Source organism: Sturnira hondurensis, unplaced genomic scaffold (assembly GCF_014824575.4).
Source record: "Sturnira hondurensis isolate 20B ecotype Veracruz unplaced genomic scaffold, ASM1482457v3 Scaffold0006496, whole genome shotgun sequence".
Classification (NCBI taxonomy): domain Eukaryota; kingdom Metazoa; phylum Chordata; class Mammalia; order Chiroptera; family Phyllostomidae; genus Sturnira; species Sturnira hondurensis.
The window spans coordinates 5,994,207-6,007,782 of record NW_028079127.1 but is presented as its reverse complement, the minus strand read 5'-3'; the positions used below and the strand labels follow the sequence as shown (position 1 = coordinate 6,007,782).

General features: G+C 36.6%; 1 protein-coding gene across 10 annotated transcripts in view; it reads right to left on the bottom strand.

Moving 5' to 3' along the window:
* OSBPL8 (oxysterol binding protein like 8) overlaps nucleotides 1–13,576 on the bottom strand; it is a 199,227-nt gene that overhangs the window by 133,931 nt on the left and 51,720 nt on the right. For 5 of the 10 annotated variants that reach the window (XM_037049393.1, XM_037049394.1, XM_037049395.1 and 2 more), the window contains exon 2: nucleotides 2,616–2,728. In XM_037049393.1, the coding sequence (XP_036905288.1) occupies nucleotides 2,616–2,657 (42 nt within the window). In that variant the 5' untranslated portion in view covers nucleotides 2,658–2,728. Of the gene's footprint in view, nucleotides 1–2,587; nucleotides 2,729–13,576 lie in introns of those variants that run through there. The other 5 variants (XM_037049398.1, XM_037049402.1, XM_037049401.1 and 2 more) reach the window with 5 other exon arrangements.

The following is a 13,576-nucleotide window of genomic DNA, read 5'->3' as shown; positions in this document are numbered from 1 at the left end:
TACTGACATGCTGCTTTTTATTTTTAAAGAAATTGCTTGTTTCACTGGATCATACTGTCCCTATCAAGTAGGCAGGGTGAGTACTCTTGTCTGTATATTTTTTATTGAAATAGAATATTTGCCTCAATATTTTACTCAGAGAAACTGAGAATCAGAGAAAGTGTAAAGCCAAAATAACTGAATAGCCTAGGGCTTTTTTTCAATGTGTTTTATTGCCTCTCCTGCTTTCTAACTATTTTTCTTTTTGAAGAGAAGTCTTAATATTAATACTTACATTAACAATAACAGTAGTAAATTTTATTTATTGAACATTTACAATGTGCCCAGGTTTGTAATAGGCACTTTATATATAATATAGTATCTCAAAACTCAAAACAACTTGAACACAGACATTACTATTATCTTGATTTAATAAATACGGAAACTAGAAACCTGGAGAACTTAATTGCCCAGGTTATACAAGTAAGCAACAGAGCTCAGATTTTAACACATGGCTAAACACATGTCTATAGAGTCCATGTTCTTAGCCCAGCTTCCCTAAATCTAAAGAGTAACTAGTTTAGGCCATATAGTTCAGAGGTGAAGTAACTCAAAAATAGACCTCAAAGATTAGTTCAAATACAGAATATTTCAATCCTTCATATTGAAATTATAGCATTCTCTCAAAACTAAGCCACAATATATCACAGAAGAAATTTAATGAACAAGTAGAAAAAAAACTGCTCTTACTGCTTTTTAAATAACTTGATCTAATTTCTCAATATCAACAGAATTTAGGAAAACTTTATTAATACAATGCAAGTATTCAGGTATAGAATTTAATGCTATCTACTTGGATATTTATTTTAAAAGGTAACAATAAATTTTGAGCACTTCTATTCAGAAAGACAGATACACAGTGGATACCTTGGTGGCAAAATAAAGTATTCAGAGACAGACAGACAAGACAGTTCTACCACATAAGCTGTGAGCTCTTAAGAGATGATAAACCCCTCTAAGCCTATTTCCCTATCTATATAAATGAGGATACAAAAATATCTACCTTTAAAGGCTGTTATGAGGATAGTCTGACAAAGTATTGACTTAGAATATAGCAATTATTATTACTAGTATTTTTATTATCACTAAGAGTTTTAAAATATTTCAACTAAAAGAAGTCAAAGTCTATGAGCTTTGGAAAAGATGTTATTTATAGCATCTTTTACAAAAATAAACACATATTCTAAGACAAAACTTTAATCTTAACATTTTATGTGAAAATAACTTACCATCAGTTTTCCATTTATAACCACGATAATAACCTTCATAAATCAAGCTTAATCCATGTTCATTTTATTCTTTATTAATGTTAGCTATCATGTTGAAGTTTAACTTTTATTTTGACCATTTAAGAAACTAAAACAAGTCTGAACCAGAAATTCAGGAAAGCTTGAGACCAGATCAATACAGATAAGCAAAACTGCATTTTGCTGTCAATCATTACACTCTTCCTGCATCTAGGCCTGAACAAAGGACATTCACTAAGTTAAAATTTACAAACAACTCAGTGTAATAGTGACTCCAAACTTCATAGCAATGTGAAGGATAGAAAAGTTGGCCTCCACATTATTCCAACAATATAAATTTCTCGAAGAATTTTTCACCTAACAACCAGAGCTACCAGCTGACATTTTATGCAGTTAGCACCCTTACTTTAGATAACAAGAACATTCCTAATAAAGAGTATATAAATCAATTATTTAATGGAACCTCTCAAAATACAACAGAATTTAAAATGAAATTATCACAGGAGGAAATTTCTTTGTACAATGACAAATCATCATTTAATCTGTCCTGCTGATAAGTTTTATTTTTTATTTATTGTATAAGGTATAATTAACCACTATTTCTACTCATTTTATTTTCAGAATATAACTCAATCATAATCATAAGGCAGCGATGTTTAAGTCTTTATACTTTCATAGAAAGAATATATGTGCCAACTGCTTTTAATTCTTTTTTAAAAATTTTATTTATTTATCTTTAGAGGGGAAGGGAAGGAGAAAGGGAGAGAAATATCAATGTATGGTTGCCTCTTGCACATCCCCTGCTGGGAACCGGCCTGCAACCCAGGCATGAGCCCTGACTGGGAATGGAACCGGACTGTTTGGTTCGCAGGCCTGAGCTCAATCCACTCAGCTACACCAGCCAGGGCTGCTCTTAATTCTTAATTATTTTAATTGTTTCGTTCCTTCTGCCTGCTCATACCTTCACATAATGTGAGATTTGGAGGCATTTAACATCCTCAATTTAGTGAAATCCTCTTGATTTTCCTAAGGCAGAAAGTTTGGGGGAAAAACATAAACACAAACTATGATAGCCATGTCTTACACTATATAGCTGGGAAGGAGAGGGTTAGGAGATGGGGCAGAAAAATCAGAAAACTGACTAGGCAGGCTGTGCTCCAACATGATTTAAACTATCTGTAATTTTCACATGAACAGAGGAGTGAAAGTATTATTTTAAAATACTTTCTTTAAAGTTTGTTTTAATACATTCTTAAAACAAAATGATGGCTCACATCATATATAGCTGTAGATGATAGTACCTTATTATGCTGTATTTGAACCACTCACCGAAGCTCGGTCAGGTTCTCCATCTGCCAAGCCTGTCTCCATAGTGAAAGAAGATAGATTTATGCTTCACTTTCCATCAACGTTCCATTAGCCATTCTGTATATATGGAAATCCTAGAAAAAGAAAACCATGTGTATTAAAAGTGGTATATAACTGTGATTAAGTGGAAAATAAAGCATTAAGTATTTTAGGAGGGAGAAATTATTTTAGGCTGAAGTTACTAAGAAATCCAATAATGCAGGGGGAAAAATAGATTTTGACATAGGCTTGGGGAATGATACATGTTTAGAGAAAAAATGTTAGAAGGAAATATTCCAAGTGAAGAGAAATAGCAAGAGCAAGGTTAAAGACACGAGACTGCTCAAAATTTGAAAAGATGCTTAAATCTGCTTTTAAGTAATGAAATATTACCATTATTTGTTCATTACTACACCGGCAACTATGGAATGTGCCAATATTGGGGAGCACGTAGGAAAACAGGTATTCTCAATCACTTTTGTGATAAATCGTAACATTTTTCTAAATGACAACTTACAATACATATGCTTTCATCCGACAATTTCAAGGCTAGGAATTATTCTACATACATATTTCTATAAATGCACAAAGATATATAAATAAACACATCCAACAAAGTAACAGATACAATAGAAAAACTGAAAACAACCTTAATGCCCATCCTTAGGAGCTTGCTTAATCTAAATCACAGACATAAAAAACTAAATGAACTTTTCAACCAACCCTAAACCAGCAAATCAGTAGACTTATAGTCATTTCTTAGAGTTCCAAAATCTTTTTTTCTGTAAATATAAAAGGCTGTACTAACATATAAATGCTGGTGAAGATAGCTTTTAATTGGGCTTTAAAGGGCCATCACTTGGTTTATTTGATATAACGAATAAAGTTAGCCCAAGCTATATGTATTATGTCTGTGTGTGTGTGTATTAATTTTTTAAAAGAGCGGGAAAGTCGGGAACTTAGAAGGTTTCTGCGCTGAACAAATCAAAAAATAAAATTGCATTAACAGATGTGGAGTACTTTGTGAGAAGACTTGAGAGAGAAGGGATGAATGTTAGGAGCTCCTTTTGGACATATACATTTGAGATATCAGACATCTGAGTAAAGATATCAAGGAAGCAGCGGACATGCAGATGTGAGGTTAAAGAGAAGTCATGCTAGAAATATGAAATGGGAGTCAGCCTACAGATGGAATTTAAAACCACGACACTAGATGAGATCTTGGGAATCTATGTAGACAGAACAGAGGACCAAGTTCAGAGTGCAGAGGTACTTCAATATTATAAGATCAATATTTAAAGAACGAATGAAAGAATCCCAGTTTCTGGTTTTCAATTTTCAGAATGACTATATGTAATTACTCTATTTAGGTAAAGACAGAATTACTTCATGTAAAAAGCAAAGGCGCCAGACACACACAAACACAAAGTAAAACTCATTGTATCATGACTAACTTTAAAAGGGATCAGGGAGAGGGGAAAAAAATCAAATTAAGGATTAGTACCAAAAACTCCTCACCTTTGATAATGAGGAGTTAAGAGACATTGCTATCATGTCATAAAACGAGTTTTTAGTATTTTCTTTAAAGCCACAGACTTGAACTAAAAATATGTAACAATATCCTGGAAGTAGAGGGTGATTGGATGCTTAAAGTACAGGGTGGGGCAAACATAGGTTTACAGTTGTGAGTATGCAAAACACATAGCTTATTCTTGTATTATGATTTATTAACTATTGTATTATTTTCCATAAGAACAACTGTAAACCTACTTTTGCCCTACCTTGCATAAGCACACTAATTTCCTCATCATTCAGAGGTGAAAGCCAAAAGATTTTTAAATAATAAATATGGGAATAGAAAAGTAATTTTAAAGTTAAAACAGTAACTACAAACAAACTCAATGGCAGTTGGCTCTAGGGAGTAGGCTTGAAAGGAAGAAAGGCAGTTTTTTCTGCCATTTTAATTTTTAAAGCGCTGTTTGTTATTTCTATAACTAAAAAGAATGTCTAATACAATTTTTCTAAAGAAGTACACTGCATCACAATCCTGAAGACTTGTTTTTTTTCCCCTCAATTGCCAAGCTAAAGCTAGGCCTGCATCCTAATTTAAACATAATTACTAGTTGAATTCGAAGTTTAAAGAAGACTATGTTCCCTCTTTGGTTTTTCTTAATCAGTACTCTAGCAATCGTTGAGGAACTGGTGCCTTGCTATCTATACTTAAACTTACACAGTTTGTAGAGAAAGTAATTTTTATAATTTTTTTCTCTATTTTTGGGCTAAGATTGTTATTTCAGTCACAGAGAAAAGGAAAGAGTATCTACTAAGCAAAGCCAACATATTTAACCCATAAGGTTGTTTAATTCTAACAACCTTATGACAATGTATTGAACGATGGCTGCCTCTAAAGGCAGCAACAAGTTACGTAATATTATTATATGGCTTCCTATCTCACAGGATGCCTCAAAACATATACATTGTTCTATTAAATGTACATGTAACAAAAAACAAAAATGCTCAAAAGCAAGAGTATTATCAGTGAACACACCACAGTTCTAAACTACGACATTTATCACTGGAAACTGAATTAAATTCAATAATCTTAATGTCAATGCCATTTTGATTAAAAGTTAGATTGTGAATAAGTGAGACTTACTCATTCAATAAGTCAGACTTCATTAAGCTAGTCTGAACTAATCTGTAATATTTACACTAGGTCAAACCACACAGGAAAAAATAACATAATAAGAAATTATCAATGTGACAGTTCCCCCAAAACTGGCTAACACCAAAATCTTATTCATAAATGCTGTGAAAAAAAGAGAAAAACCTGATTGCTTGATTAAAGCAGTCTATCTACCCAAATGGCTTTCATCAAAATGATTGCAAAATGGTATAATACACATGCTTTCTAGAGTAGGATAATATTTAATATTTTGGCACCTATAAATTATGTGAAGATTCCCTCTAGTCTAAAAATGTAACAACAATGATGCTGCTGATGATGATGGAAGATCAAGAGTCAGGCAAAAAGCTGGACACTGATGGGCAAGGGGGAAGTGGGATAGAAATATGCAAGGCAGGTTATCCCACTGTGGCTATACAACTTCAGGGCAATGGATGAGAAGACATCAATCAGGGAGGCAGAGAGAAGAAACAGACTGAACTAATCAATTTAACTATTAGAAGAAGAAAAGGCATAGTAAATAAATGAATTATGATATAAAAATGAAAAAATATTCTAAATGACCCCACTTTTTTGGAGAAAATTTCTGGCAATATATGAAACAAATCCCATTTCCCATTATCTCTGGACCAAGCACTAATATACATTATTCATAAAATTTATGGTTTATAAATCTTAATACCTATTGTTGCTGCACATTAATTATGTCATTCATAGGGCACAAAACACATTCATCAAATATTTATTTAAATCTTATCAGGTAAAAGGCACTGCTGTAAATTCTGCACATAAATAACAATACACATCATCCCTGTCCTGGCCAAGAATAAACTGGCTAGTATACTACAATGTAATGAGACTTCGACAAAGGTATGTGCTACATGATGTTACCTACAGCAGTTCTTAGGGATATTAAATCCAGAGTTCTGCACGTGGTAGAATGAGAATACCCAAGAAACAAAACAGAACAAAAAGCACAAACAACCCAGTAGCAACCAGATCCCAGAACCCAGTCTATAGTCTCTAAATATCACTTCTCATTAAAAGACACCAGGGCTTCTTGGAGAAATGGCATATACCCAGGTCTAAAAAACCAAATGTCCAAGCTCAGCACAGAGTACCTTACATATCTAAGCAGAAAAGCTATGGAAGACTCCTGAAATCATAGAATGAACTCAGGAGTCAACTTGAAGGGGATTCTAAAAGCCAAAGATGGAGAAAATTTGTATCTTTAAAAGGCAGTTCAAAATCAAAGAGCTAGTCATTGTTTCAAAACAACTGGAAATAAAGCAAATTAAACCTAAGAGTCAAAAATTAGATCTTTGAAAAAAATAAAATTAACAAATGCCAGATAAGACTAAGAAAGGGAAATAAAAGAAACAACAGAAATAACAAATATTATGATTGATAAAGAAGACATCACAATAATATCTCCAAACTTTTAAAATATCCTAAAAGGAAATTATAAATACTGTACCAATAAATATGAAAATGTCTAAAAAACTAACAAATTCCTAGAACAATCCAAATTACTGAAAAGTCCACAAGAAGAAAAAGAAAATCAAAATAGCCCTATTAAATCCACAATAATGAAACTTCTCAACAAAGAAAATTCCCATTGCAGATAACTTAAGTAGTGAATTTTACCTAACACTGGGGTGTGGAAGGGACAGAAATCTTACAAAATTTTTTTTAAAAAAGCAAAGTAGTGTTCCTTTATAAGGCCCGCATAAACCTGATTTAAAAGTAGACAGGTTTACAAAGATAGGAAAATTATGACTGAAGACATGGATATCAAAATCCTAAAAAGACAGGCAGAGGGGAGAGGGAAAGGGACAGTGGGGAGAAGGGTTTTCAAGAACACCATAAAGGACACATGGACAAAACCAAGGGGGAGGGTGGAAGCAAGGGAGGGAGGTGGGTTTGGAAGGGGTGGAGGGTAGGGGTGGGGAGAAAACACAGACAACTGCAATTAAACAATAATAAAATAATTTAAATAAAAAAAATTCTTTTAAATCCTAAACGGAGTATCTGAAACCCATATCTACAGGTAAACATACATATATATACATATACACATACCAATATTTGCAAAAATACATTTACAATTATACCTAGATGTATATTCAAAATGTGTATAGCAATATCATTCGTAATAGCCAGAATCTAGAGGAGGGCTTGTCCATCAACAATAGAAGACACAAACTCGGTAAATTCAAACAATGGAATATGACACAGCAAAAGAAAGTGACAATTATATGGATTGCTCTCACCAACAAAATATTGTCTTACAACAGTATATGATAAAAAATATAATTTACACACAGTTCAAAATAAGACAAATTAATCAATGGCACAGAAATCCAGATAATGTTTTATGCAAGAAGAAACTGGACAGGGTAATGATTAGGATGAGAAACAAAGGGTTTCTGAATGCTACCAGTGCTCCATTTCTTCACCTAGTCAGTGTTGTCACAAGGGCTGGCCTTATGACAATACAATGAACTCTATATTTACTGTATACATGTAAAAAAGTCCTTTCTTTACAATAAAGCAATTAGTGCTTTTTTATAATAAAGGAATTAATAATTCTGGCCCTGGCTGGTGTAGCTCAGTGGATTAAGTGTGGGCTGTGAACCGAAGAGTCGCTGGTTTGATTCCCAGTCAGGGCACATGCCTGGGTTGGGGGCTAAGTCCCCCAGTGGGGGCCACATGAGAGGCAACCACACACTGATGTTTCTCCCCCTTTCTCCCTCCCTTCCTCTCTCTCTCTAAAAATAAATAAATAAAATTTGTTAAAAAGAAATAAATAACTCTAAAGCAAAAAACATTTAAATAAGAGGTAGGTGCAGAACAGGAATAAAATTCCTTTTAGAGTTCTCAAACTCTAAATTTCTGATAAAATCAATAGCCCACTAAATCTAATATAATATGCCATAATATATTAGATGACAGTTTACCATTCTTATAGCACAGTGAGTTGATGTCCTAATTCTATTTATCAGATACATGTAGAAACACTTTTTAAATACAATTGTCTTACATTGCAACAATTCAACTGCTTGAGTACAAGATAATTTGGATTGTCTTCATACCTAACTCTACTGCAGAAATGAAGAGTAAGGTGACAACACAAAAGCAGGCAATATGAAAAAAAGCTTAAAGGTTAATAAAATCATTTTCATGCTCTCTGGAATATTTCTGGAAATAATTATAGCTTTAAAATTTCAGGTGAGGTCTTGAAAATATTTTATGCTAATTACCTAATATAGATAAAATTATAATTATAAAGATAAGTTAATGGTGCTTTATCAAATATCTATGACAAATATTAAACATAAATATTATTTATTTATTAATATATTCATTTATATTCTTCCATCATATGGTACTTAAACTAACTGTTTTAAGAATGGTAATTATTATTTTTATAATTGTATACATGACACAGACAGGTTATAGTTGGTCACATAGATGACAATGGTAAATTTCCAATACTTGGCTTCAAGAACCTAAAAAAATTAAAATGACATACCAGAGCTTATCAGCTTAATAAAAACTACCAGAACCACGAATCACAGTTTTTCCTCTCACTTACCTCCCACACACCACCCTGTGAAACATTTCAGAGAAAACAACTTTAAACAAAAGGCTACATGACAGAAAATAGGGATAATTTAATTGTTTTGGAAAGCTTTGTTAAGAACTTTTTGGCATAAACAGATATTCCAAATGTTTTTAAATGAAAAAAATAACTTGAAAAACACATACTAACATCACAGTAGTTCTAAAAAGTAACAGACAAGAACAAATGAACTCCATTTCTTCTCTGGTAAAGAGTTGTTTCCTTCTCCGTGCACACAAAGTGCATCTAGTACAGAACTGAAACACTATATTTCTAACTTTATTTATGCATCTGCCGCCACCATTTAGATCCAAAGCTCCATGATGACACTTTATACCAATTACCGAGTGCCTGATATGTGCCAAGATGGAGAACCAAAGTGCACAAAACACATGGTCCATGATATCATGGACTTTACATAAGGTCATGGGAAGCTTTTCATACAAAGTGATGTTTTAAGTTGGGACCTAAAAAACAAGTGACAGCTAAACAAAGAATGGAAAGAGCCCTGGCCAAGTGGCTACTTGGCTAGAGCATCGTCCCATATAGCAAAAGGATGCAGGTTCGATCCCCAGTCAGGGCACATACCAAGGTTGTGGGTTCAATCTGGTCAGGAGGCAAATGGTCATTGTTCCTCTCTCACATTGTTTCTCTCTCACTCACCTCCCCCTCTAAAAACCAATAAACATATCCTCAAGTAAAGATTTAAAAAGAATTTTTTAAAAATGGCAAGAAATACATTCCAAGTAGAGAATATGCATAACCTAATGCAAAAAGCCACCCCTATATTCTATATTCTATATTTCCAGTAGCATTGTACATTGCATAGTAGATATATTACATTAGTGATAATGAGGTAGTGGAGAAGGAGATGTGAGCTGATGAAAGAATGGAAAAGAAAAAATTAAGTGGATATAAAATAGCCTTATTTCACCCAAATTTCTGTATTTTGAATTTGACAATTCACATTTAAATGTGCTATTTAATTAGACCTTTTAAAGAAATTAAACAAAGTACTGGTGAAGGTCCATTCCGTAGCTGCTTTTCTTAGCCACAGTAAGGTAATGTGAAACAGAAGCAATTAGAGAATGTAAATCTTGACATTCCTCTACTCTAAATGAACAAATTATTTTTTTTGAAAAACATCACTTTACTTAACTGATATTTTCTTCCTACACTCATTTCTTAATACTTTAAGAATCCAAGTTATCAGCACTTAACACAGTGTGAATAATAATATCCCTAACTATTCATGAAAGACACCTTGGGTTTTTATAGTAGCCAAAAAATGAATTCCTAATTATACAAACATGGTGTGACTGCAAAGGAATGTAAATCAAGACTAATGTCTTTGCCTACCCAAACAAGTGTATTAAAAAGTGGTGTGTGATACTCTAATTTCTCTTCAGATCACATAAATCTTCCACCTTTTAAAAAGTGCTATGTGGCAGTATCTGGGCTAGATGACAGCATAGGTAAACACAGATCACCTCCTGCCACATAAAAATTACAACCAAACTACAGAACCATCATTCAGAACTGCCTGAAATCTGGCTGAATGGAATTCCTACAACTAGAGAAATAGAGAAGAAGTCACATCGAGATTAGGAGGAGGGGCAGAGACACAGAACAAGCTGGTCTCATCACACAGGCGATGGATAAAGATTGGGAGGGATATCTCACTGGCTGCAGAGATCCCTCCTTAGGAGTGGAGGGGCCAAAGCCCCAAGCAGGACCCCACCTAAATATTTTGGTGCCAGGAAGAAAAGTCCCAAAACTTGTGGCTGTAAAAACCAGTAGAGATTGAGACTGAGGGAGACCAAGGGCTGCTAAAGTCCCAGATTACTCCTCTTAAAGGGCACACGTATGGACTTAGACTCATTCCCTCTGAGCTCCAGCGTTGGAGCAGCAGCTTGAAAGGCTCTAGAAACATACAGGGAGGAACTGAATTGTCTGGTATCAGGGGAAGAGCTAGAGGGACAGCTTACTCCCAGAAAAAAGTGCTGGCAGAGGCCACTGTTCCTTGGTGAGCTCTCCCCCCACAGAGGTGGCAGGTGAGCACCATATCTGCGACTCCATCAACCTGGCTCACATTGTTTGCTCCACTCTGGTGATTCCTAGCTTGTAGGCTCACCCAAGCTGTTTCTAGTGTCTTTTCCATACAAATGGTTTGTCTCTGCTCATGCTTCAGCTTTTCCTAAATTCTCTCAAACAAGCAGCATGTGGTCATGAGTGTGCCCTATACCTCTCACTTGGTGGCCCCAACACCAGTAATAGCAGCAGCCAGCACTGGTTCACAGTTTGGCCTTGACTGAGTATCTCCAAACACAGAACAAGTAGCAGTCATTCGCAGATCACTTTGTAGATCATGCCAGGCAGCCCTGGGCAGAACTCAGGTGACAGGTAACCTTGGTCTGTACCTCCCAGAGGGCCCCAGACCCAGTGGATCTGGTGGACAACTTTAGAGCACATTGGAGCATCACCACCCAACAACCTCCACAAGTGACACACTAAGGAGGTAGAATCAGCAGGCACTAAAGCCTCACTGAAATAAGTTCAGCACTGTGGAGTGGGACTCTACACAGCTGATCCTCCATGGTAGTCGGAGGTCAGTGTTTGGTGATCACAGCCAATTCTTGCAGACAATCAGCCTCACAGTGAAATACCAACAACAATCAAGGCTCAACTACAACAGGAGGGTATATACAGTCCACACTGCAGGTGGGGGAAGGTGCACATCAAGTGCCCAGCTTGGGTGATTAAGTAGGCTGTGACACTGGACCCTATTGAACACCAACTACATTAGGCAACTCTACCAAGCCTGTGAGACATGGTAGCTCTAGCTCATACTTAGAAACAAACACAGGGAGGCTGCCAAATAAGGAGACAAAGAAATATGGCCCAAATGATAGAAAAGAACAAAACTCCAGAAAAAGAATGAAACAAAATGGAAGCAAGTAATCTACTAAATGCATAGTTCAAAACACTGGTTATAGCGGCCAACATGAAGGCATAGGTGGAAACACTGTACCTCCTTGCACAACCAAGTTTATGAACAATAAAGATTTAGAAACCAGAACGCAATCAGAACAGAGAGAAAATTGAACTGTAACGAAGTCTGACAACAACAAACCGTTCATCCAAACCACGTCACAACCCAGCAACTGGGTTGCCCCACCCTGGTGAACACCTAAGGCTCCGCGCCTCATACCTAACAGGCAAGAACAGACCAAAACATTATGGCTCAAGAAGAAGAACAGGGACTTCCGCCAAGATGGAGGCATAGGTGGAAACACTGTGCCTTCTCCCACAACCAAGTTTGAATACAACGAAGGTTTGGAGAAATAGGACACACCCAAAGACCAGAAAACTGAATTATACGGAAGTCCGACTATGAACTGTTCAACAGGGACAGTAAGAGAGGCGGAGCCAGCAGCAGAGCTGGGTCGGGCAGGACAGATCCCCTGACCTAGGGAAGCAGGCAACCCGGAACCAGTCGGGGTGTGGGGCAGACTGACCTTGGTCGCACATTCGCGCACAGTGAGACGGACCACGCAGGCCCCAGGGGGCGAACCCAGTGGTGGAGGGCTGACGGTGGTGGCACACTCGAGTGCAGTGGGACAAAATGCGTGGGCGTGGTGACGGTGGTGGCTGCGGCGCCGGTGGGGGCCCAGGCGGCAGGCGGCAGGCGGGACAAAATTGTTCCTCTTTGACCCCGCCCCCACATACAACGTCACAACCCAGCGACTTAGTTGCCCTGCTCTAGTGAACACTTTAGGGCTCCAATCCTGCTACGGAACAGGCACGAACAGCCCAAAAGATGGCGCAAGAAGAACTCAAAGTCCCAGAGCCCTTAACTCTCAGCGACCGAGAAATTGCCAGCCTCTCAGAAGCACAGTTCAAGACACTATTTATCAGGATGCTCACAGAATTGGTTGATTATAGTCACAAATTAGAGGAATATATGAAGGCTAAACTAATTGAAATGAAGGGAGATGTCCAGGAAACCAATAGCAATGGAAAGGAAACTGGGACGAAAATCAATGGAATGGACCAGAAGGAAGAACGAAACATCCGACCAGAAAGGAATGAAGAAATGAGAATTCAAAAAAATGAGGAGAGGCTTAGGAACCTCCAGGACATCTTTAAACGTTCCAACATCCGGATTATAGGGGTACCAGAAGGGGGAAAGAAATAGCCACGAGTGGAAAACTGATTTGAACAAATTAAATAAAGGAGAACTTCCCCAGTCTGGCAAAGAAAGAGACTTCCAGGAAATCCAGGATGCTCAGAGAGTCCCAAACAAGTTGGACGCAAGAAGGAACACACCAAGGCACATCATAATTACATTAGCCAAGATTAAAATGGAGAGGAGAGAATCCTAGAAGCAGCAAGAGATAAGGGAGCAGTTACCTACAAAGGAGTTCCCATCAGACTGTCAGTGGATTTTTCAAAAGAGACCTTACAGGCAAGAAGGGGCTGGAAAGAAGTATTCCAAGTCATGAAATCCAAAGTCCTACATCCAAGACTGCTCTATCCAGCAAAGCTTTCATTTAGAATAGAAGGGCAGATAAAGTGCTTCTCAGATAAGGTCAAGTTCAAGGAGTTCATCATCACCAAGCCCTTATTATA